This window comes from Salvelinus alpinus, chromosome 23 (assembly GCF_045679555.1).
Source record: "Salvelinus alpinus chromosome 23, SLU_Salpinus.1, whole genome shotgun sequence".
Taxonomy (NCBI): domain Eukaryota; kingdom Metazoa; phylum Chordata; class Actinopteri; order Salmoniformes; family Salmonidae; genus Salvelinus; species Salvelinus alpinus.
Genome location: NC_092108.1, coordinates 9,912,705 through 9,939,497, shown reverse-complemented (window position 1 = coordinate 9,939,497; position 26,793 = coordinate 9,912,705). Strand labels below are relative to the sequence as shown.

Sequence of the window (26,793 nt, the reverse complement as noted above, 5' to 3'; positions counted from 1 at the left end):
TTGCTGTAAATGAGAATGTGTTCTCAGTCAACTTACCTGGTAAAATAAATAAATGCGCAGAAGGTTTGGGACCATTATCTGTCCAGAAAGGTCAGATCCACAGCCACTACGTTTTTCTAATGTGGTTTTCCAACTTTCTGAGATCTGTGGGTAAAAGCTGCCAGGAGATGGCGATGTTTCAAATAGGCCTAGCTTGTGCATCCCTATCACTAGCTAACAGGGAGGAAAGCCACTACTTTTGTCCATAAAACAAAATAGAAATGTTTTTGTTCGCGTATGTAAAATAACAAACCAGGGGTTGAAACCGGTTCAGGGAACATAACCGGAAACAACATTTTTCAAAGAACAGAATCGGAACCGGGAACAAAAGTGATCTATACTGTGATCTAACCGGTATTTTAAAAGCATGAGAACCGGTATTTTAAAAGCATGGGAATCGGTTAATAACGTTACGTTCTGGGCATTCTGCCTACGCAAAGACCTCACTCGGTCACTCAGAAACGTATTCCAGTGTCTGCCTAGCTGTCAATCTTTTCCAGTGTGTGTACATGTGTAGGCCCCTCCCCCACTCAAGCATAGGCTACTGTAGCCCCTCCCCCACTCAAGCATAGGCTACTGTAGCCCCTCCCCCACGCAAGCATAGGCTACTGTAGCCCCTCCCCCACGCAAGCATAGGATACTGTAGCCCCTCCCCCACGCAAGCATAGGCTACTGTAGCCCCTCCCCCACTCAAGCATATGCTACTGTAGCCCCTCCCCCACTGAAGCATAGGCTACTGTAGCCCCTCCCCCACTGAAGCATAGGCTACTGTAGCTTACATGCCTGATTCAGAAATTAGGGAGAGATTTTTTAATTATGGAAGAATTGATAAAGTTAATCCATTCTAGGTAAGGATACTTGAGTTCACGTTTCACATTGGATTTATTAAATGCAAATATGTAAAACGTGTTTATATTTCTGGTGCTGCTCTGCACACACAAGCTAACTACCTCTGGTCCAACGTTAAGCCAACTCTCGAAGTTCAAAGACACTAAAGTTCCTCCATACGTATAATTCTGTGGGCATAATTCAGAGAACGCATGCATGTCATAACAAGATTACCAATTTCAGTCGCATCTCACGCATGTAAACAACTAGGCTAAATAGCTTGCCCGCTCCATAGCGAGCTGCTCTATCTGCACCGATTGGTGAAGTAAATTAATGTTGAGCTAGAGGCAACAAAAAAAAAAAATCTGACTTCAGAGGTATAAAAAGGATGAACTTTTATTTGGTTTGAACAGGTTATGAATTTTATTTTGCAGGTCGGAAGGGAACAAGCCCCAAAAAATAATGGGACTGTTCAGAACAAAACGATTGTGAAATCATTTTGGAACCTCTGACTGAAACTAAACTGAATTTCAAATAAATTCGAAAAACAGATAACTAGAATAAACTTGCTCTGAGGTCAACTGAATAATTCCACTGGCACTGACCAATAATATCTCAAAACACATTTACTGTAACAGTGAAGATATAACATTTGACAGAATGACAACGCAAACAGTCATTCTGCACTGTTCTTCTAGTAAAGGTTTTATGAATGATATTTTCAGTGGACATTGTTCAAAGTAGTCATTGTCCATAGAGTTGTATGGTTTGTTTAACTTCGCAACCATTGGTTTTTGTTTGACAAACATTTTCAAGTGACAAATCTGAGTCTCAACATCATTCTGTGACTGTGGAATAGCCCATTGTCTGTTATTTGAGAGGTCAAACAGCTCTGTGTGATTAAATTATCATTTCTCTCTAAAGTAGAGGAGTTTTGATGAATAGAAATATAGAAAAATAATATATCTAAATAAGAAAACCAAGAAAATATGCCGGGGAGCTGCAGCAGTACAGCTGTCCTGAAATGAACCTCCCGGCGAAGATATCAAAAGAAACCACAAACCAACCACATAATGGCGGTTCTGTGGCTTCTAATTCACTTTAAAAACACTCACCGTTTAGACAAGAACATGGCACAAAACTCCTGGAACAGAAAGCACTCCTCTGCAATGCATTTAGATAATTTATTCATAGTACATGAAGATACTAAGATGTGTTACAGTAAAACTGCCATGAAAATGACATCGCACGTCTGAATATTAGTCTCAAATGTGTTGGTACCCTTCCACAAAAAAAAAACTCAAATACACCATTTTCTCTGAAATAACTTGAAACTGACTTAAGTAATTGGCATCCACCATTGATTATTCCATATTTAACCGAAAATCAGACTTTGCTTTTGATTTTTTATTAAAACATAATATTGTAAATAATAAAACAAATGAAAATGTTCTTATCCATTCTTGGGTGCTTTTAGCTGTGTGTATATTGAGTCATTATCCTGTTGGAGGACCCATGACCTAAGACTGAGACAGAGCTTTCTGACACTGGGCAGTACGTTTCGCTCCAGAATGCCTTGATAGTCTTGAGATTTCATTGTGTCCTGCACAGATTCAATGCACCCTGGGCCAGGCGCAGCAAAGCAGCCCCAAAACAGAACCGAGCCTCCTCCATGTTTCACTGTAGGTATGGTGTGTTCTTTTCTTTGAAAGCTACATTTTTTCATCTGTGAATATAGAGCTGATGTGACTTGCCAAAAAGCTCTAGATTTGACTCATCTGTCCAAAGGACATCCCCCCCAGGATTGTGGCTTGTGAATATGCATTTTAGCAAATTCCAGTCTGGCTTTTTTATGTTTTTCTTTGAAAAGTGGAGTCCTCCTGGGTCTTCTTCCATGGAGCACACTTTCACTCAAAAAGCCACGGATGGTGCGTTCAGAAACTGAAGTACCTTCACCTTGTATCTCTTTGGCAGTTATCCTTGGTTCTTTTTCTACCATTCGCACTATCCTTCTGTTCAATCTGGGGTTGATTTTCCTCGAGGCCGCGCCCAAGGAGGTTGGCTACAGTTCCATGGACCTTAAACTTCTTTAAAATATTTGCAATATGTCACAGGAACATCAAGCTGCTTGGAGATGGTCTTGTAGCCTTTACCATGCTTGTCTATTATTTTGCGCTTGATGGTTTTTGCGACTGCACTTGAAGAAACAAAGTTCTTGAAATTTTCCAGATTGACTGACCTTCATGTCTTAAATTAATGATGGACTGTCATTTGTAGGCCTCTCTTTGCTTATTTGGGCTGTTCTTGCCATAATATGGATATATGGTATTTTACCAAACAGGGCTATCTTCTGTATACAACCCCTACCTTGTCACAAGACATGCGTTTGATCCAATCAGTTTAAGGAAAGAACTTCCACAAATTAACTTTTAATAAGGCACACCTGTTAATTGAAATGCATTCCAGGTGACTAGCTCATGAAGCTGGTTGAGAGAATGCTGAGTGTGAGTGTGAAAAGCTGTCATGAAGGAAAAGGGTGGCTACTTTGAAGATTCTAAAATATATATTTTGGGGGATTTGTTTAACACTTTCTTAATTACTACATGATTCCATATGTGTTATTTCATAGTTGATGTCTTAACTATTATTCTACAATAGTAAAAAATAAAATCCCTGAAATGAGGTGTATCCAAACGTTTGACTGGTACTGCATAGATATACATACATACATACATACATACATAGATACATACATAGATACATACATAGATACATACATAGATACAGTTGAAGTCGGAAGTTTACATAAAACCTTAGCAAAATACATTTAAACTCAGTTTTTCACAATTCCTGACATTTAATCCTAGTAAAAATTGTTTTGGTCAGTTCGGATCACCACTTTATTTTAAGAACGTGAAATGTCAGAATAATAGTAGAGAGAATTATTTCAGCTTTTATTTCTTTCATCACATTCCCAGTGGGTCAGAAGTTTACATACACTCAATTAGAATTCGGTAGCATTGCCTTTAAATTGTTTAACTTGGGTCAAACGTTTCGTGTAGCCTTCCACAAGCTTCCCACCATAAGTTGGGTGAATTTTGACCCATCCCTCCTGACAGAACTGGTGTAACTGAGTCAGGTTTGTAGGCCTCTCAATGCTTTTTCAGTTCTGCCCACAAATGTTCTATAGGATTGAGGTCATGACTTTGTGATGGCCACTCCAATACCTTGACTTTGTTGTCCTTAAGCCATATTGCACACAACTTTGGAAGTATGCTTGGGGTCATTGGCCATTTGGAAGACCCATTTGCAACCAAGCTTTAACTACCTGACTGATGTCTTAAGATGTTGCTTCAATATATCCACAATTTTCCTTCGTCATGATGCCATCTATTTTGTGAAGTGCACCCCCACAACATGATGCTGCCACCCCCGTGCATCACGTTTGGGATGGTGTTCTTCAGCTTGCAAGCCTCCCCCTTTTTCCTCCAAGCATAACGATGGTCATTACGGCCATACAGTTCTATTTTTGTTTCATCAGACCAGAGGACATTTCTCCAAAAAGCACGATCTTTGTCCCCATGTGCAGTTGCAAACTGTAGGCTGGCTTTTTTTAATGGTGGTTTTGGAGCAGTGGCTTCTTCCTTTCTGAGCGGCCTTTCAGGTTATGACGATATAGGACTCGTTTTACTGTGCATATAGATACTTTTGTACCTATTTCCTCCAGCATCTTCACAAGGTCCTATGCTGTTGTTCAGGGATTGATTTGCACTTTTCGCACCAAAGTACGTTCATCTCTAGGAGACAGAAAACGTCTCCTTCCTGAGTGGTATGACGGCTGCGTGTTCCCATCGAATGCGCGACCCGGGCTGGTAAAACCCTGGATCATTGTAATTCTAACTTCTGCGACCATGGCTTCATTTTGTTGCTCCCAGCCTATAGACAGAAACTAAAACAAGAAACGCTGGTCCGACCAATCGGATTCCACGCTTCAAGATTACTTTGATCACGTGGACTGGGATATGTTCCGCATAGCGTCGGACAGTAACATTGATGAATACGCTGGTTCGGTGAGCGAGCTTATTAGCAAGTGCATCGGTGATGTTGTACCCAGAGTGACAATTAAAACCTTCCCCAACCAGAAACCGTGGATTGATGGCAGCATTCGCGCAAAACTGAAAGCGTGAACCACTGCTTTTAATCAGTGCAAGGCAACCGGAAACATGACCGAATACAAACAGTGTAGCTATTCCCTCCGCACGGCAATCAAACAAGCTAAACGTCAGTATAGAGACAAAGTAGAGTCACAATTCAACGGCTCAGACACGAGAGGTATGTGGCAGGGTCTACAGTCAATCACAAACTACAAAAAGAAAAGCAGCCCCGTCGCGGACCACGATGTCTTGCTCCCAGACAAACTAAAACAACTTCTTTGCTCGCTTTGAGGACAATACAGTGCCACCGACACAACCCGTTACCAAAACCTGCGGGCTCTCCTTCACTGGAGAGGGTTAACAAGGGTTAACACGTTTAAATGTCTTACTCACGTTGGCTGCAGGCCCAGACGGCATTCCCAGCCGTGTCCTCAGAGCATGCGCAGACCAGCTGGCTGGTGTGTTTACGGACATATTCAATCAATCCTTATCCCAGTCTGCTGTTCCCACATGCTTCAAGAGGGCCACCATTGTTCCTGTTCCTAAGAAAGCTAAGGTAACTGAGCTAAATGACTATCGTCCCGTAGCACTCACTTCAGTCATCATGAAGTGCTTTGAGAGACTAGTCAAGGACCATATCACCTCCACCCTACCTGACACCCTAGACCCACTCCAATTTGCTTACCGCCCCAACAGGTCCACAGACGACGCAATCGCAATCATACTGCACAATGCCCTAACCCATCTGGACAAGAGGAATACCTATGTAAGAACGCTGTTCATCGACTACAGCTAGGCATTTAACACCATAGTACCTTCCAAACTCGACATCAAGCTCGAGACCCTGGGTCTCGACCCCACCCTGTGCAACTGGGTCCTGGACTTCCTGACGGGCCACCCCCAGGTGGTGAAGGTAGGAAACAACATCTCCACCCCGCTGATCCTCAACACTGGAGCCCCACAAGGGTGCATGCTCAGCCCTCTCCTGTACTCCCTGTTCACCCATGACTGCGTGGCCATGCATGCCTCCAACTCAATCATCAAGTTTGCAGACGACACAACAGTAGTAGGCTTGATTACCAACAACGACGAGACGGCCTACAGGGAGGTGGTGAGGGCCCTCGGAATGTGGTGTCAGGAAAATAACCTCACACTCAATGTCAACAAAACAAAGGAGATGATCGTGGACTTCAGGAAACAGCAGAGGGAGCAGCCCCCTATCCACATCGAAGGGACAGCAGTGGAGAAGGTGGAAAGTTTTATGTTCCTCGGCGTACACATCACGGACAAACTGAAATGGTCCACCCACACAGACAGCGTTGTGAAGAAGGCGCAGCAGCGCCTCTTCAACCTCAGGAGGCTGAAGAAATTCGGCTTGTCACCAAAAACACTCAAACTTTTACAGATGCACAATCGAGAGCATCCTGTCGGGCTGTATCACCGCCTGGTACGGCAACTGCTCCGCCCACAACCGTAAGGCTCTCCAGAGGGTAGTGAGGTCTGCACAACGCATCACCGGGGGCAAACTACCTGCCCTGCAGGACACCTACACCACCCGATGTCACAGGAAGGCCAAAAAGATTATCAAGGACAACAACCACCCGAGCCACTGCTGTTCACCCCGCTATCATCCAGAAGGCGAGGTCAGTACAGGTGCATCAAAGCTGGGACCGAGAGACTGAAAAACAGCTTCTATCTCAAGGCCATCAGACTGCTAAACAGCCATCACTAACATAGAGAGGCTGCTGCCAACATTCTGACTCAATCTCTAACCACTTTAATAATAAAAAATTGGATGTAATAAATGTATCACTAGCCACTTTAAACAATGCCACTTTATTTTATGTTTACATACCCTACATTACTCATCTCATATGTATTTACTGTACTCTATACCATCTACTGCATCTTGCCTATGCCGTTCGGCCATCGCTCATCCATATATTTTTATGTACATATTCTTATTCATTCCTTTACACTTGTGTGTATAAGGTTGTTGTTGTGAAATTGTTAGATTACTTGTTAGATATTACTGCACGGTCGGAACTAGAAGCACAAGTATTTCACTACATTTGCATTAACATCTGCTAACCATGTGTATGTGACATTTTTTGGGGGATTTGATGGTGTTTATACTTGCGTACTATTGTTTGTACAGATGAACGTGGTACCTTCAGGCGTTTGGAAATTGCTCCTAAGGATGAACAAGACTTGTGGAGGTCTAAAAATGTTTTTCCTGAGGTTTTGGCTGATTTCTTTAGATTTTCCCATGATGTCAAGCAAAGAGGCACTGAGTTTGAAGGTAGGCCTTGAAATACATCCACAGGTACACCTCCAATTGACTCAAATCATGTCAATTAGCCTATCAGAAGCTTCTAAATCCATGACATTTTCTGGAATTTTCCAAGCTGTTTAAAGGCACAGTCAACTTAACGTATGTAAACTTCTGACCCACTGGGATTGTGATACAGTGAAACATAAGTGAAATAATCTGTCTGTAAACAACTGTTGGACAAATTACTTGTGTCATGCACAAAGTAGATGTCCTAACCGACTTGCCAAAACTATAGTTTGCTAACTAGAAATTTGTGGAGAGGTTGAAAAACTAGTTTTAATGACTCCAACCTTAGTGTATGTAAAATTCCGACTTCAACTGTACATAAACACACACACACACACGTCTTACAGACCAGGTCTCTCTTGTTAAAGAGATTTAAATCTCAATGAGACTGTATAAATAATGCTTTAGTGAAAACAAAATGGTAAGTTGACCACACAGTTAGTTTGAGGCCCTGGTCTGGCAGCAGAGTAGACATCAGCAGGCAGACAGGCGCAGGGCCAGATGTGTGTGTGTGTGTGTGTGTGTGTGTGTCTCCTGCAGACGACAGACGGACGTAGTGGACAGCCTGCCTTAACTCAGCATGGGATGTGTCCCAAATGCCACCCTATTCCCTACATAGGGAATAGGGTGCAATTTGGGATGTTTACATATTCTCCCCGGGCCTCCCTGTCCTACCCTGTTGGCCTCAGGAAGAACACAAACACACAGCAACTATTGAAATACTTATTTTCAAGGTTTCACTGGGTGACTGCTGCAGGTAGCCTGGTTGGTTTGTTGTTTTGCAACATTATACTGAACAAAAATATAAATGCAACATGTAATGTGTTGGTCACATGTTCCATGAGCTGAAATAAAAGATCCCAGAAATGTTCCATACGCACAAAAAACGAATTTCTCTCAAATGTCTTTACATCCCTGTTAGTGAGCATTTCTCCTTTGCCAAGTTATCCATCCAACTGATGGTTGTGGCATATCAAGAACCTGATTAAAACAGCATGATCATTACACAAGTGTACCTTGTGCTGGGGACAAAAGGCCACTAAATGGTACAGTTTTGTCACACAACACAATGTCATAGATGTCTCAAGTTGAGGGAGTGTGAAATTGGCATGCTGACTGGAGAAATGTCCACCAGAGCTGTTGCCAGAGAACTTAATGTTCATTTCTCTACAATAAGCCGCCTCCAGCGTAATTTTAGAGAATTTGGCAGTACGTTAAACCGGCCTCACAACCGCAGACCTGGTGTAACCATGCCAGCCCAGGACATCCACATACGGCTGCTTCACCTGCGGGATTGTCTGACACCAGCCACCCGGGGAGCTGATGAAATTGAGGAGTATTTCTGCCTTTAATAAATACTTTTTGTGGGGGGAAAACTCATTATGATTGGCCAGGCCTGGCTCCCCAGTGGGGATTGGCTACGCCCCTTCCCAGTCAGGTGAAATCCATAGATTAGTGCCTAATGTATTTATTTGACTGATTTCCTTATATGAACTGTAACTCAGGAAAATCGTTGAAATTGTTGCATGTCACGTTTATTTTTGTTCAGTATATATTGCTGGAGCCAAGGTCAGGGAGACACTGACGGAGCAGACGACAATGTAATCAATACCAATAATAGTTGGGTTGTACAACCACTTCATCAATAATAAATAACAGATTTCAGACTTCAGTACAGTAAGGACATTCAGAATGATTACTGCATAGCTTTTAAAAAAGGATTAGTGGTATTTAACCAGTCTGAGAAACTGTCTATGATGCTCTAAAATTATTCAAAAAATATCTACAATGTTATTAATGTACTAGATAGGGATTGGTGAATAATTGCTGAAGCTTTTAGGAACTGTGCCTCTAGGGAATGTGTTTGAAAAGCTTGCTGGTTTGCTCAGGCAAAGACTAGCATCCTAATCATTATTTCATCTGCAGGCACACACAGCAAGTGGAAATAGATACAAGATGGTACTTTTCCATTCTAGATTGACCCCCTAGGAAATGTGCCAAATAGTCTGAGGCAGGGTTATGGCCAATTCCAATAAACTCAAGGAAGTATACTGAAACACTAAAATCCTCATAGATGGCACTTCGCAATTCTAGAATTAGAATGTCAATGAATCTCCTGAGTTCTAGATTGACCCCAGCTCCGCAGTGAAAAGTCTAGCTTCTCTAGCTCCTCTAGACAGATGATGATACTTCAGTCATTCCCAAATTCACCAGCTACATTCACTTCCACATTTCCTTTTTGACATTGCGTAACGTAAAACAAAACAGCAGCTCACAGCTTTTATTTATTGGTGGCATTCATACTGGAGGTAGATTAAAAACAGGTTTTTATTTATCAGTGCTATCATACTGGAGGTAGATGGTAGAGGTGTTAAGTCAGGGTTCCTTAATGTTGCTAAAGTTGTCCCGTAAAGGTAGATTTTGGGCCCTGTACGTTTTACTATCTATATGAACAATATTGATTTGTATGTAAGAAATTGTAACTGACACTTTTATGCAAATGGATACTGTAGTGTATTCGGTTCCCAAGGCTCTTCCATACAGACGATACTACAGTGTATTCTGTTGCCAAGGCTCTTTCATACGTACGATACTACAGTGTATTCTGTTGCCAAGGCTCTTTCATACAGACGATACTATAGTGTATTCTGTTGCCAAGGCTCTTTCATACAGACGATACTACAGTGTATTCTGTTGCCAAGGCTCTTTCATACAGACGATACTGTAGTGTATTCGGTTGCCAAGGCTCTTCCATACAGACGATACTATAGTGTATTCTGTTGCCAAGGCTCTTTCATACAGACGATACTAGTGTATTCTGTTGCCAAGGCTCTTTCATACAGACGATACTGTAGTGTATTCGGTTGCCAAGGCTCTTCCATACAGACAATACTATAGTGTATTCTGTTGCCAAGGCTCTTTCATACAGACGATACTAGTGTATTCTGTTGCCAAGGCTCTTTCATACAGACGATACTAGTGTATTCTGTTGCCAAGGCTCTTTCATACAGACGATACTAGTGTATTCTGTTGCCAAGGCTCTTTCATACAGACGATACTAGTGTATTCTGTTGCCAAGGCTCTTTCATACAGACGATACTATAGTGTATTCTGTTGCCAAGGCTTTTTCATACGGACGATACTATAGTGTATTCTGTTGCCAAGGCTCTTTCATACAGACGATACTGTAGTGTATTCTGTTGCCAAGGCTTTTTCATACGGACGATACTATAGTGTATTCTGTTGCCAAGGCTCTTTCATACAGACGATACTGTAGTGTATTCTGTTGCCAAGGCTTTTTCATACGGACGATACTATAGTGTATTCTATTGCCAAGGCTCTTTCATACGGACGATACTATAGTGTATTCTGTTGCCAAGGCTCTTTCATACGGACGATACTATAGTGTATTCTGTTGCCACGGCTCTTTCATACAGACGATACTAGTGTATTCCTAAAGTATTCAGACCCCTTGACTTTCTCCCCATTTTGTCACATTACAGCCTTATTCTAAGGCATCATTTGAGTCAATTGGAAGTGTACCTGTAGATGTATTTCAAGGCCTAACTCAGTGCCTCTTTGCTTGACATCATTGGAAAATCAAAGAAATAAGCTAAGACCACAGAATTTTGTTTTGTAGACCTCCACAAGTGTGGTTCATCCTTAGGAGCAATTTCCAAATGCCAGAAGGTACCACGTTCATCTATACAAACAATAGTACGCAAGTATAAACACTATGGGACCACGCAGCCGTCATACCACTCAGGAAGGAGAAGCGTTCTGTCTCCTAGAGATGAACGTACCTAGGTGCGAAAAGTGCAAATCAATCCCAGAACAGCAGCAAAGGACCTTGTGAAATGCTGGAGGAAACAGGTACAAAAGTATCTATATCCACAGTAAAACGAGTCCTATATCGACATAACCTGAAAGGCCACTCAGCAAGGAAGAAGCCACTGCTCCAAAACCGCCTTTAAAAAGCCAGATTACAGTTTGCACACGGGGACAAAGATGGTACTTTTTGGAGAAATGTCCTCTGGTCTGATGAAACAAAAATAGAACTGTTTGGCCATAATGACCATTGTTATGTTTGGAGGGAAAAGGGGGAGGCTTGCAAGCCGAAGAACACCATCCCAACCGTGAAGCACGGGGGTGGCAGCATCATGTTGTGGGGGTGTTTTGCTGCAGGAGGGACTGGTGCACTTCACAAAATAGATGGCATCATGACGGAGGAAAAGTGTGTGGATATATTGAAGCAACATCTCAAGACACCAGTCAGGAAGTTAAAGCTTGGCCGCAAATGGGTCTTCCAAATGGCCAATGACCCCAAGCATACTTCCAAAGTTGGGGCAAAATGGCTTAAGGACAACAACGTCAAGGTATTGGAGTGGCCATCACAAAGCCCTGACCTCAATCCCATAGAAAATTTGTGGGCAGAACTGAAAAAGCGTGTGCGAGCATGGAGGCCTACAAACCTGACTCAGTTACACCAGCTCTGTCAGGAGGAATGGGCCAAAATTCACCCAACTTATTGTGGGAAGCTAGTGGAAAGCTACCCGAAACATTGACCCAAGTTAAACAATTTAAAAGGCAATGCTACCAAATACTAATTGAGTGTATGTAAACTTCTGAACCACTGGGAATGTGATGAAAGAAATAAGAGCTGAAATAAATCATTCTCTACTATTATTCTGACATTTCACATCCTTACAATAAAGTGGTGATCTAACTAACTTAAGACAGGGGACTTTTACTAGGATTAAATGTCAGGAATTGTGAAAAACTGAGTTTAAATGTATTTGGCTAAGGTATATGTAAACTTCTGACTTTAACTGTACCCTTCTCCAGATCTGTGCCATAACACAAACCTAATTGACCACAGGTGTACTCCAATCAAGTTGTAGAAACATCTCAAGGATGTGCTATGGAAACAGGATGCACCTGAGCTCAAATTTCAAGTCTCATAGCAAATTTACTTATGTAAATAAGGTATGTTTTTTTATTTATAATACATTTGCCAACATTTCTAAAAACCTGTTTTCGCTTTGTCATTATGGGGTAGTGTGTAGAAACAAATAAGGCTGTAACTTAAAAAAAGTCAGGGGGCTGAAAACTTTCTGAATGCACTGTATACTGTATACATAAAAGTATGTGGACACCCCTTCAAATGAGTAGATTTGGCTATTTTGGCCACACCCGTTGCTGACAGGTGTACAAAATAGAGCACACAGCCATGCAATCTCCATAGACAAACATTGGCAGTAGAAAGGCCTTATTGAAGAGCTCAGTGACTTTCAATGTGACACCATCATAGGATGCCACCTTTCAACTGAGTTTGTGAAATTTCTGCCCTGCTAGAGCTGTTCCGGTCAACTTTAAGTGCTGTTATTGTGAAGTGAAAAGGTCTAGGAGCAACAACGGCTCAGTCGCGAAGTGGTAGGCCACACAAGCTCACAGAACGGAACTGCCGAGTGCTGAAGAGCGTAAAAAAAAAAAAAAAAAAACGCCTGTCCTCAGTTGCAACACTCACTACCGAGTTCCAAACTGCCTCTGGAAACAACGTCAGCACAATAACTGTTCGTTGGGAGATTCATGAAATGGGTTTTCATGGCCGAGCAGCCGCACAGAAGCCTAAGATCACCACGCAAAATGCCAAGCGCCGGCTGGAGTGGTGTAAAGCTCGCCGACATTGTACTGTAGAGCAGTGGAAACACGTTCTCCGGAGTGATGAATCACGCTTCACCATCTGGCTGTCCGACAGACGAATCTGGGTTTGGCGGATGCCGCTACAACGCTACCTGCCCCAATGCATGTGATAGATAAGAGGGTTCTAAACCCCTCTGCCAATGAGCTAATTTACCTCCTGGTGATGTCACCATGAAAGGCCAAAACTCCACCCCACCAAAACAGGTTGAAATTTCAGGCGGCCTTTTCAAAACAGTTCTTATACTAAAAGGGAATTTTCCAAATGTTCACATTTTCACAGCATTATTTCAACCTCAGTGTGGAAACATATATAAATCATGTTTTTGACAGCACTTATAATTTTTAGAAATCAACCATTTTTAAAAACCTGTTTTTGCTTTATCATTATGGGGTATTGTGTGTAGATTGATGACGGGGAGAAAACGACTTAATCAATTTAGAATAAGGCTGTAATGTAACAAAAATGTGGAAAAAGTCAAGGGGTCTGAATACTTTCCAAATGCACTCTGTATCAATATCTGTAATAATACCATACCAAGTATCATAACATTAGCTTTATTAACCTTCAATCTGTTCATTTTATTTTGGGGACCAGAATGAGGATCACTACCCGTTGTTCCTGCTGATTCAACATCTTCGAGTGTTTTCATAATTCGCCAAAAACTGTTAGTAGCCTTCAGGTATGCAAATTAGGGAGCCAAATGAACCGCTCTCTCACCGACGCAATTCGGTTCAGTTCACCTAAAAGATCTGTACAAAAAAAGAGTTGTTAGTTCAAACTCATCATCACTAGGCTACACTGACGAATCACTTTACCGTTCACTGGCAAGTCTTGACATGGGCTTCGAATTAGGGCCGGGAGAATATCGTTATCATAATATTTTTTCATTGGCAAAAAAAATATTTAACACGAAGCAGAACAAACTCTTTAGTCCAGCAGTATGTAAAATGTGTCCTATAGCTTGGAAAATAAATGTTTCCTAAAGAAGTTAAATCCGCTTTGTGTTTTGTTTCCTTATTACGATATTAACGAGTATCTGGTATCTGGTATCGTCCCAGCCCTACTTTGAATCCTAACAAAATACAAACCATATATTTTTACTTGTCCCGATGCAAAATATATAACTACATGGTATGATTTATGAGTAGCCACGGGATATAGGAGACTATATTCAGTCAGTGTGTCACCTTTTATAAACTAGTCAACACAAGCTGTTCAGTCATCAATCAAAGACCATTAAATAGCCTTTGGCTGTATAGGCCAATAAAACAATAATTAAGTGGATTTCAACTCATCGTTACCACTTCCATTAAATGGGACGTGTACATTCACTCACAAGAGACTATTAAGAAGCATCATGCTCTCCTTCCTCCGGGAAAATAAATTAGATTGCAGCAAAAACACAAAGCACAAAAAAACAACACCGGTACCAACAACAAAAACCTATCGGGGCAGCAGACTGACAAACCAGCAGTGTCTCCCAGTCATGGCTGGCTTTGACTGACAGGCGCCTGTCTTATCAACAGATCACTAGAAGATGCATATCGTTCATTCTAGCGGGAGAACGCTATACAGACTTTTCTGACTAGAGAATTGAAAACTTTTAAAATAAAATAAGCCTGCGCTTATGGAATGATGTACTGCGGGCGGCGGTGTTACCTGCTAGGCCAGCTCGAGGCACACTTCTGGGATAGATTCATACTGTCTGGTATAAAAACCTGACCATTTCAGATGATGTAATTGGCGACCTGCGGTGAACTATTGTATGTTGGTTGGCAGGCTGGGAGCACAATGGATGTTGCACAAACATAGCAGGCAGAAATAGAATGCAAGATATTCTATCATGTGGAACGAGGCTGAGACTTGTGCATACAGATTAGACAACAAAAAATATTGCTTAATTTATGCCCATACTTAATCCTTCAGTATGTCAAAAAAATGGGACGATGTAAATGTATGATGTAAGAAGTAAATGTAATGTACATTTTGTTTTGTATTTTTTTCCCTAAAAGATTTGTTTCATTTAGCCTTTTGATCAGCCAGAATGGCCCATTTTGATCAAGGTAGTTGGTTAAAACTAGAAAGCCATTTTACAAGTCCTTCATAACATAGCCTACAGAGAGACAGTACAGTGGCTTGGTCCAGCCAAGGCATTGGTCAGTCAATGTTATGAAACACTTTCAGTGAGGCCCAAGTTTCTCTCGTCTGCCTCGCTCTCTATCGGAGGTTCACTGTCAAGTTGGAGAGGAGCGAGAAGGGGGCCAGCCAGAGCCAGCAGCCGAGCAATTACACAACTTGTTTATGAATTATGTCTCAGTCGGAACAGAATCTAGCACAAACTGGTCTGATGACATTACCCAATCGCAACCCTCCTCTTTCCAGTTTTTAATTTAAGGTAGCTTCACGTTATTATTTGTTTGTTTTTTCAACTCTCTCTGCGGGTCACATGAGCCAAAACCAGAAGCCACACTCGGCTGCGTTAGCGTTCGAAACAAGCACAGAGGTGTTAGCCAAGCGTTCGATTCCCTGCAATGTTGCTAGTCAAAGGCTGTTTAACAGGGTTAACTTCCAGGTGTAGCCTACATACATAAATAGTGCAGAAAAGGTGGTGAAAGAGTAGGCCCAGGCCTATTTCATCTCATAGTAGCCCAAGCCTACAGAAGTCTACCACACTATGTCAAATAGTGAAAACATCACACGAGTGAGTCACCACGTCCAGACAGAGCGAACAGAAACCATATCTTCTTTCCTTCTTGTGTTGGATGTGTTGATTGTGGCTACATAGGGTTGAGCTGCATCCCAAAAGGCACCCTATTCCCTATAAATCGCACTACTTTCGATCAGAGCCGTTTAGGCCACAGTCAAAAGTAGTGATGCACCCAGATGACATTTTTGGCGGATAACGATATCCAATATTTTCCTTGCCAAAAAAAACAGATACTGATAACCGATATTTAACATTTTACCTGCCTTTTTGTACTATTTAAATGTACTAGAATGCTTAACACACACAAGGACGCAGCGGTCTAAGGCACTGCATCTCAGTGCAAGAGGCGTCACTACAGTCCCTGGTTCGAATCCAGGCTGTATCACATCCGGCCGTGATTGTGAGTCCCATAGGGCGGCGCACAATTGGCCCAGCGTCGTCCGGGCCATCATTGTAAATAAGAATTTGTTCTTACCTGACTTGCCTAGTTAAATAAAGGTTACACACACTGACAAAAAGTCGTTTTGTTTGCATTTACTTATGTCCCCATTACCAGTAGAACATAATCAAAACCTATTTCTTTAACTTACTTGCTGTTTCGTTGTTCATTTGTTCAAACGTTTCATTCTCAACCAGGATTTCTATGGAACGCGTTTGGGCCTTTACGTGTCAGAAAAGATAGAGTAGCACTGTCAAAGCTGTACAAAACAAGTCTGCAAACAAGGAAACACTATTTGACGTGTCAAATAAGCTTGTTGACCAATCAGGACCTGAATAGGACTGCACGTCACATAATAATTTAACGCGTTCATACATTTTTAACGTAGTCATTACACATTGATTACACTATCACTCGTATTTCATATGTCACAATGATTCATCGATACGTACTAGAGGTCGACCGATTATGATTTTTCAACCCCAATACCGATTATTGGAGGGCCAAAAAAAGCCGATACCGATTAAAATCGGCCGATTTTTATATATATTTGTAATAATGACAATTAAAACAATACTGAATGAACAATTATTTTTAACTTAATATAATACATCAATAAAATAAATGTAGTCTCAAATAATGAAACATGTTCAATTTAGTTTAAATAATGCAAAACCACAGTGTTGGAGAAGAAAGTAAAAGTGCAATATGTGCCATGTAAAAAAGCAAACGTTTAAGTTCCTTGCTCAGAACATATGAAAGCTGGTGGTTCCTTTTAACATGAGTCTTCAATATTCCCAGGTAAGAAGTTTTAGGTTGTATTTATTATAGGACTATTTCTCTCTTTACCATTTCTATTTCATATAACTTTGACTATTGGATGTCCTAATAGGTACTTTAGTATTGCCAGCCTAATCTCGGGAGTTGATAGGCTTGAAGTCATAAACAGCGCAATGCTTGAAGCACAGCGAAAAGCTGCTGGCAAATGCAGGAAAGTGCTGTTTGAATGAATGCTTACGAGCCTGCAGCTGCCTACCATCGCTCAGTCAGACTGCTCTATCAAATCATAGAATTAATTATAATATAACACACAGAAATACGAGCCTTAGGTCATTAATATGGTAAAATCCGGAAACTATCATTTCGAAAACAAAAAGTTTATTCTTTCAGTGAAATACGGAACTTTTCTGTATTTTGTCTAATGGGTGGCATCCATAAGTCTAAATATTGCTGTTACATTGCACAACTTTCAATGTTATGTCATAATTATTTACAATTCTGGCAAATTAATTAATTACGGTCTTTGTTAGGAAGAAATGGTCTTCACACAGTACGCAACGAGCCAGGCGGCCCAAACTGCTGCATATACCTTGACTCTTCTTGCACAGAACGCAGGAGAAGTGACACAATTTCCCTAGTTAAAAGAAATTCATGTTAGCAGGCAATATTAACTAAATATGCAGGTTTAAAAATATATACTTGTGTATTGATTTTAAGAAAGGCATTGATGTTTAGGGTTGGGTACACAATGGTGCAACAACGGTGCTTTTTTCGCGAATGCGCTTGTTAAATCACCCGTTTGGCGAAGTAGGCTGTGATTCAATGATAAATTAACAGGCACTGCATCAATTATATGCAACGCAGGACAAGCTAGATGAACTAGTAATATCATCAACCATGTGTAGTTAACTAGTGATTATGTTAAGATTGATTGATTTTTATAAGATACGTTTAATGCTAGCTAGCACCTTACCTTGGCTCCTTGCTGCACTCGCATAACAGGTAGTCAGCCTGCCACGCAGTCTCCTCCTGGAGTGCAATGTAAATCGGCCATAATCGTTGTCCAAAAATGTCGATTACCGATTGTTATGAAAACTTGAAAATCGGCCCTAATTAAATTGGCCATTCCGATTAAATCGGCCGACCTCTAATACGTATGCTATGATGCTGGTAAAGTTCTCACGCACTTAGTGCTGGCCATAAAAAAATAAAAGCTAGCTAGCTCATGGATGCAAACAATGTTCTTCCCCAAAAACATAGCAAAATGACATCATCTGTTTCAGTTGCTATAAGACAGTTCTTATTTGATTAATGGTGGTCAGACCTATCTATTGTGAAGCTAGCCACAATAAGGATGAGCCACAATAGTGGACTTTGCGGATAGCCTTCAAAATAAAAGAATGGCATAATTCTACTATTATTCATTTGCATCACTGTCAATGACATACTTTTATTTTTGAAGGCAAAATGCAAATTCCACTATTGTGGCTAGCTTCACAACACATAACCCGGTCCGGTCGAGCCTCACTAGCCAGATGAAGCTAGCTGGCTGCTTATAACGTTAGCATTGGGCAACAGACAGATTTCACCTTTAAGTTGTCTCGCTTAAAAAAAAAATTATTTTGGAGAAATGTCCTCTGGTCTGATGAAGCAAAAATAGAACTGTTTGGCCATAATGACCATCGTTATGTTTGGAGGAAAAAGGGGGAGGCTTCTTAGCCGAAGAACACCATCCCAACCGTGAAGCACGGGGGTGGCAGCATCATGTTGTGGGGGTGCTTTGCTGCAGGAGGGACTGGTGCACTTCACAAAATAGATGGCATCATGAGGTAGGAAAATTGTGTGGATATATTGAAGCAACATCTCAAGACATCAGTCAGGAAGTTAAAGCTTGGTCGCAAATGGGTCTTCCAAATGGACAATGACCCCAAGCATACTTCCAAAGTTGTGGAAAAATGGCTTAAGGACAACAACGTCAAGGTATTGGAGTGGCCATTACAAAGCCCTGACCTCAATCCTATAGAAAATTTGTTGGCAGAACTGAAAAAGTGTGTGCGAGCAAGGAGGCCTACAAACCTGACTCAGTTACACCAGCTCTGTCAGGAGGAATGGGCCAAAATTCACTCAACTTATTGTGGGAAGCTTGTGGAAGGCTACCCGAAACATTTGACCCAAGTTAAACAATTTAAAGGCAATGCTACCAAATACTAATTGAGCGTATGTAAATTTGACCCACTGGGAATGTGATGAAATAAATAAAAGCTCAAATAAATCATTCTCTCAACTATTATTCTGACATTTCACATTCTTAAGATAAAGTGGTGATCCTAACTGACATAAGACAGGGAATTTTTACTAGGATTAAATGTCAGGAATTGTGAAAACCTGAGTTTAAATGTATTTGGCTAAGGTGTATGTAAACTTCGGACTTCAACTGTATGCACGGTAGCTTTGACATCGGTTTTTAACATCGGCGTTAAACTAGACATCGGCATGATACCGATGTTGGCATTTTTAGCTAATATCGGACGATTCTGATATGTTCACCGATATATCGTGCATCCCTAGTCAAAAGTAGTGCACTACATAGGTAATAGGGTGCCATAGGGCCCTGGTCTAAAGTAGTGCACTACATAGGGAGCCATTTGGAAGGCACACAGACCCACCATGCAGAGATGCATCCATCTCCCAGACCAAACCACTAGTTCCTTCAAACAGACCTACAGCAAATCCTCCCCACACTAAAGGGAAAGGGGGATACCTAGTCAGTTGTACAACTGAATGCATTCAACTGAAATGTGTCTTCCGCATTTAACCCAACTCCTCTGAATCAGAGAGGTGCTAGATCTGTGTTTGAAGACTTGTCTGGATTTTATCACATTTACATTGTTTAAATAAAAATTCCCATGTCTTAGTTATTAGCTATTATTCTTATCTTTTTAACTATGGACGAAAATGTTGAGCTAAGTGACGGCAGAAAAACAACACTTTTTAGGATAAAAGCAATGACAGATGGGGACTGAACAGAGGCCAATGTTTCCTCTACTATAGCAAAGCCAAGTGTGTCACAAGGATGGCTATATTTATTTCTCTATTTCTGAAGCCCTCCAAATAGACCGTTGACAAACAGCACCCAGAATGGTGTACTTTTTTACTTTAGCCTCTAGTCTAACAGAAATGGTGTTTAAAACCACATCCATTCTAAGGCCATTTGTTTGAACTGATTTAGTGAAACCAGACCTGATCGTCTCCAGTGCCACGATAAAACGGCATTATAGCCTAAAAATAGAGGGCACTTTCTCTCTTTTAATCTCTCCTTTTGTTTACCTACTTACTGCTGTTGGCAAGACAACAGCGAATGAAGTAAATCCATGTTTTACCTCTTTGGTAAACAAAATGAGAGATTAATAAGAGAGCACCATGTCAAACCAGACACTTTTGAAATCAATGCAGCGTTATCCTGGCACCCAATCGGATTTCACTAAATTAAGAAATCGGATGCACATGTACAACAGCGAGTGAACTAATACAGATTCAAATATTTTGTTTTGTCTAAAGGAATTATGTATAACAAACCAGGCATTTTCATTGGAGTTTTTTTTTTTACGGATGCACTTGTACAAAATTTTTTACAGCACTCAATCAGATAAACCAAAATAGTTCAAATGAATTGTCAGGAGTAAGGATGGACGTGGCGTGTTCACCTATCTTCTGTTGTTACTATAAGTTGTTACTGGAAGTTTATAGAGTAACAACTTTAAGTAACAACAGAAGATATGTTACCACATCCATCCTTAGTCCTGACCATTCATTTGAACTCATTTGGTTTATCTAATCTGATCAGATTGAGTGCTGCAAAAAAAATTGTACATGTGCATCTGATTCTGAGTGCCAGGATCAACCTACATTGATTACAAAGTATATGGTTTGACATAAAGTGCTTGCTTTTAAATCTCTGGTTTTGTTTACCCACTTACTGCTGTTGGCAAGACAACAGTGAATGACTTGAAACACATTCTTCATCTCTAAACCACAGTGAGGTAGATGGGTAGGGAATTTTTTTATCAGCATGAGTAAACACAGCAGGTGATTCCAGTTAATATCATACAATTTTACAAGATATTTACTTCACATTGTATACTTGGCATGGCTTATAGTGCATGTTCTGACCTTAGAAAACACCACAACTGTAAACCATGGTTTATTCTATTAAATTGATTTAAAAACAGGCATTCTAAATTATTCAGGCTGTGTACTTCGATACTTAAATAATCATGCGAATATTGCCAACATTAGCATTAAACACACATTCTTGTAGTCATGGCTGTAATTACTCAAAGCATTGACATGGCAATCAATCAACGTATTTGTTAGGTGCGACTTGTCCCCCTAATCAATTAATGACGTACATTGTGTTTTGAATCTTGACTTGATATCCAAGCAAATGTATAGGATATACTTGTACATGTTGGCAAACGCATTTTGATCAAATTAGGTGGCTAATGGGCAAAAACAAATATGCAAACCAGAAAAAAACAATAAAATTGACCTTCGTCCTTCCAAATCTCCAGTAACTAAATGGCTTGACTTTCTGTCATCATAGCCGATCTTGTTAAATCAGAGCCTTCCAAAACCTGACACACTAATACACAATGTCAACAATTCTGTCAAATTAGGAACAATATAATACACATCTCCAACAGATAAGATTATAAATTAACTAACTACTTACTTTCTGTACTTTCTCCATTCGTTTGCTGACAATTCCATACGTAGACAGCAGTCACAAAAAACACAAGGAAAGTCCGCGGACACATATTGACTCAACTCTAGTCAATATCCGACCGACAACACAGTAGAGAGCAACTGTCTGGGGAAGAATCCGAGTCAACTCGATTAAAATTAGCTGGCAAGGTGTAGCTGTCGTTTGGTTTGTTAGTTAAACCACAGGTAAACAAAAATAAAAACGGTCATCCCCTGAAAAATGGGCGGAGGGTCCAACGTGTTCACTACTAGCTAACTTAGCGAGCTAACTCACTGGTTAGCTTCAGCTAGTTAACTGCACAGGTCAGAGGGATATTCAAAATCACCACAAACAAACGCAACCGTGAGAATCATTGTGGCTAAACAAAGGAAAAGTCTCACTTTGCAATAAATTGCATCGCATTGCGTCTTTTCAAGTGTTGATACAATCCGCAGTCTCTAGCGTTGCAGAGAAGGGGGAGTAACGTTAGCTAGCTGCTAGCTAACGTTACCGTTAGCTGAATGGGCAGGAGGCCACAAAGTTTGTGCGATTAGAAAGATATCAACTCTCAATTGAATTACGCTTCCGGTAACACTCGCTATGGATGTTGCTATGTATCTAGTTACTAAGTAAATTGCCTATTCCCGTACATTGAAAGAAAACCTAAACCGCAGCTTGTAAAGTGCAGCAATTTCCCCCGTCGCACAGTCCTGAATTCTGTAGCTTCGCTTTTGACAACTTCAGGTTCATGCAAGGCACGCGTGGCGTACAGTAGTAAACGAAACACACGGGTCACTACTCATGGCTGCTGTCTTTCACAAACATATCTTCTTGAATAAACGCAAAATACTAACGATTACTATGTCGTTTACAACTTCAAGTAATATAAACTAATCTGAACCGTGTATGGAGAAAAAAAGAAATCAAACAGCAAACTCGATTCAGTCAACGCTGAGATTTCCACTCAACTGTCAGTCATCGCTGTTGCTCGTTCGCTAGTCAGTTGCTATTTTTCTTCATAATAACGGCGTTTCGGTGATTTAACTTGCTGAATATCTCCTTCCAAAATGACCACACGGTTATTGCACAACGAGAACAGCAAAATATAATGTCGATATTTTACTCTACGACAGAGGTAGGCCAAAATTGTTCAGTCCCTTAGGATCCCCTTCTCTGTGCCTCTCCTTCGCCAGTAGTAAACAGAACCTGTAAATGAGCCAGATGGGGCGAAGGGGAAATGCGGACTGGAGTATATTGGATTACGCAGTTAGACTGGAGATAGGCCTACTGTAACAATCTACACTGCGTCTGTTAATAAGATATAAATACACTACATGGCCAAAGGTATGTGGACACCTGCTCGTCGAACATCTCATTCCAAAATCATGGGCATTAATATGGAGTTGGTCCCCCTTTGCTGCTATAACAGCCTCCACTCTTCTGGGGAGGCTTTCCACTAGATGTTGGAACATTGCTATGGGGACTTGTTTCCATTCAGCTACAAGAGCATTAGTGAGGTCGGGCACTGATGTTGGGCGATTACGCCTGGCTCGCAGTCGGTGTGCCAATTCATCCCAAATGGGGTTGAGGTCAGGGCTCTGTGCAGGCCAGTCAAGTTCTTCCACTCCAACCTCGACAAACCATTTCTGCATGGACCTAGCTTTGTGCACGGGGGCATTGTCATGCTTTCCCCAAACTGTTGCTACAAAGTTGGAAGCACAGAAACATCTAGAATGTCATTGTATGCTGTAGCGGATTTCCCTTCACTGGAACTAAGGGTACTAGCCCGAACCATAAAAAACAGCGCCAGACCATTATTCCTCCTCCACCAAACTTTGCAGTTGGCACTATGCATTGGTGCAGGTAGCATTCTCCTGGCATCCACCAAACCCGGATTAGTCCGTCGGACTGCCAGATGGTGAAACGTGATTCATCACTCCACAGAACGCGTTTCCACTGCTCCAGAGTCCAATGCCGGCGAGCTTAACACCACTCCAGCTGACATTTGGCAATGCCCATTGTTATCTTAGGGCTGTGTGCGGCTGCTCGGCTATGGAAACCCATTTCATGAAGCTCCTAACGAACAGTTCTTGTGCTGACGTTGCTTCCAGAGGCAGTTTGGAACTTGGTAATGAGTGTTGCAACCGAGGACAGACGATTTTTACGCACTAAGCGCTTCAGCACTTGGCGGTCCCGTTCTGTGAACTTGTGTGGCCTACCACTTCTCGGCTAAGCCATTGCTGCTTTCCACTTCACAATAACAGCACTTACAGTTCACCGGGGCAGCTCTAGCAGGGCAGACATTTGACAAACTGACTTGTTAAAAAGGTGGCATCCTATGATGGTGCCACGTTGAAAGTCACTGAGCTCTTCAGTAAAGCCATTCTACCGCCAATGTTTGTCTATGGAGATTGCATGGCTGTGTGCTCGATTTTATACACCTGTCAGCAATGGTGTGGCTGAAATAGCCAAATCTACTAATTTGAAGGGGTGTCCACCTACTTTTGGCCATGTAGTGTACAAAACAGCGTGAATACATTGCGTGTTAAATCAATAATGCGTGGAAATAATAAACCTGCTTGTCTTTCAATTATGGCCAGGAGGAGAAAAATGTGCATCTCCACTTGTTGATTACATTTTAATTCTTCCCCTTCTTCTTTAGCTCTGATCAACAGACTCCAGCCAACCACACTCCAACCAATCACACTCCAACCAACCACACTCCAACCAACCACACTCCAGCCAACCAGACTCCAGCCAACCAGACTCCAGCCAACCACACTCCAGCCAACCAGACTCCAGCCAACCAGACTCCAGCCAACCACACTCCAGCCAACCAGACTCCAGCCAACCAGACTCCAGCCAACCACACTCCAACCAACCACACTCCAGCCAACCACACTCCAGCCAACCACACTCCAGCCAACCACACTCCAGCCAACCACACTCCAACCAATCACACTCCAACCAACCACACTCCAACCAACCACACTCCAGCCAACCAGACTCCAGCCAACCAGACTCCAGCCAACCACACTCCAGCCAACCAGACTCCAGCCAACCAGACTCCAGCCAACCATACTCCAGCCAACCACACTCCAACCAACCACACTCCAACCAACCACACTCCAGCCAACCACACTCCAGCCAACCACACTCCAACCAACCACACTCCAACCAACCACACTCCAACCAACCACACTCCAACCAACCACACTCCAGCCAACCACACTCCAGCCAACCAGACTCCAGCCAACCAGACTCCAGCCAACCACACTCCAACCAACCACACTCCAGCCAACCAGACTCCAGCCAACCAGACTCCAGCCAACCAGACTGCAACCAACCAGACTCCAGCCAACCAGACTCCAGCCAACCAGACTGCAACCAACCACACTCCAACCAACCACACTCCAGCCAACCAGACTCCAGCCAACCAGACTGCAACCAACCTGCTCATGCAGTTATAAGACATGTTGAGGAAGTGGAGGGGGCAGTATGCTGCTGGAGGTTTTGTCTCTGTCAACATCAACGTGATCCTGGTCTGGATTCCAAATGTCATCTATTCCCTTTATAGGGCACTACTTTTGAACAGAGTCCCTTCTCAGTCCCATGTATTTGATTTTGTCCCAAATTGCACCCTATTCCCACTTCTTTTGACCAGAACCCTATGAGCCCTGGTCTAAAGTAGTGCACTATATAGGGAATAGGGTGCCATTTGGGATGTAAACCAATGTAGCCTTCTAGACCCCAAAACTTCCAGGGACACTCTCAAGCAGTATCTCAAATATTATCTTTGTTTAAACACAGAGGCAGGCATCACATTGTCCAGCAGCATCGTTATCTCTCCTCTGTCCTTGGCAGCCTTCATAGGAAGAACAGCTGCACTGACACCCCTTATACTCAGAGAGAGCATACCCTCCTGCCTATGTCAATGCTATCCGCTTTGGGTGGAATATCACTAAGATATATGTGTATATCAAAATGTCTGCTTACACTTCCTTCTGTAATTGTTTCCCATTTTAACTTTCTGCAATTCACTTGTGCTGTTTGTATTGATGAAGATGTGTTTCCCAAATTCTCTACATTGTGCACTATGGGCTCTGGGCCCTGGTCAAAAGTAGTGCACTATGGGCTCTGGGCCCTGATCAAAAGTAGTGCACTATGGGCTCTGGGCCCTGGTCAAAAGTAGTGCACTATGGGCTCTGGGCCCTGGTCAAAAGTAGTGCACTATGGGCTCTGGGCCCTGGTCAAAAGTAGTGCACTATGGGCTCTGGGCCCTGGTCAAAAGTAGTGCACTATGGGCTCTGGGCCCTGGTCAAAAGTAGTGCACTATGGGCTCTGGGCCCTGGTCAAAAGTAGTGCACTATGGGCTCTGGGCCCTGGTCAAAAGTAGTGCACTATGGGCTCTGGGCCCTGGTCAAAAGTAGTGCACTATGGGCTCTGGGCCCTGGTCAAAAGTAGTGCACTATGGGCTCTGGGCCCTGGTCAAAAGTAGTGCACTATGGGCTCTGGGCCCTGGTCAAAAGTAGTGCACTATGAAGGTAATAGGATTCCATTTGAGGTGTACTACATTGTCTCGCGTGCCAGACTCAAAGGGATGAACTGAAGGGGTCTCTTCCTACACAGCCTGTAGAGAGACACGATTGAAGAGGTGGGAGGATGTGCTCATCCCAAATGGCACCCTATTTGCTATTATAGTGCACAAACTGTTCTATAGTGAGCCTTATGGGTTCTGGTCACCAGTAGTGCACTATAGGCGAATAGGGAGCCATTTGGGACTCAGCGGATATGTCATGTTTACTGTAGTTGGTTTCTCACGAGGCTGCCTGGGAAACAGAATGTCCTACGTGGAACTGGGGAGGACGTACATGTGAGGAACAGACAGGCAGAGGAGCAACAACACAGACAATGTTTGCAAACAGACAGGAACCCAGTCAAATTCCTCAGACACCAACGTGATAAGAAACGATAGAAACACTCCAACTGTCTCTCCACTCCCCTGCTGCCTGTAATTCTTTACCACAGCTCGCTGCTAGAGTGGAGAGGACAATGTG

General features: G+C 42.2%; 1 protein-coding gene across 1 annotated transcript in view; it reads right to left on the bottom strand.

The window, feature by feature from the left end:
- LOC139550178 (insulin receptor-like) overlaps positions 1-22,980 on the bottom strand; it is a 123,508-nt gene extending 100,528 nt beyond the window's left edge. Inside the window, exon 1 of the mRNA XM_071360875.1 lies at positions 21,725-22,980. Coding sequence (XP_071216976.1) covers positions 21,725-21,809 — 85 coding nt within the window. The 5' untranslated portion in view covers positions 21,810-22,980. The remainder of the gene's footprint in view (positions 1-21,724) is intronic.
- Positions 22,981-26,793: the final 3,813 nt, after the last annotated feature.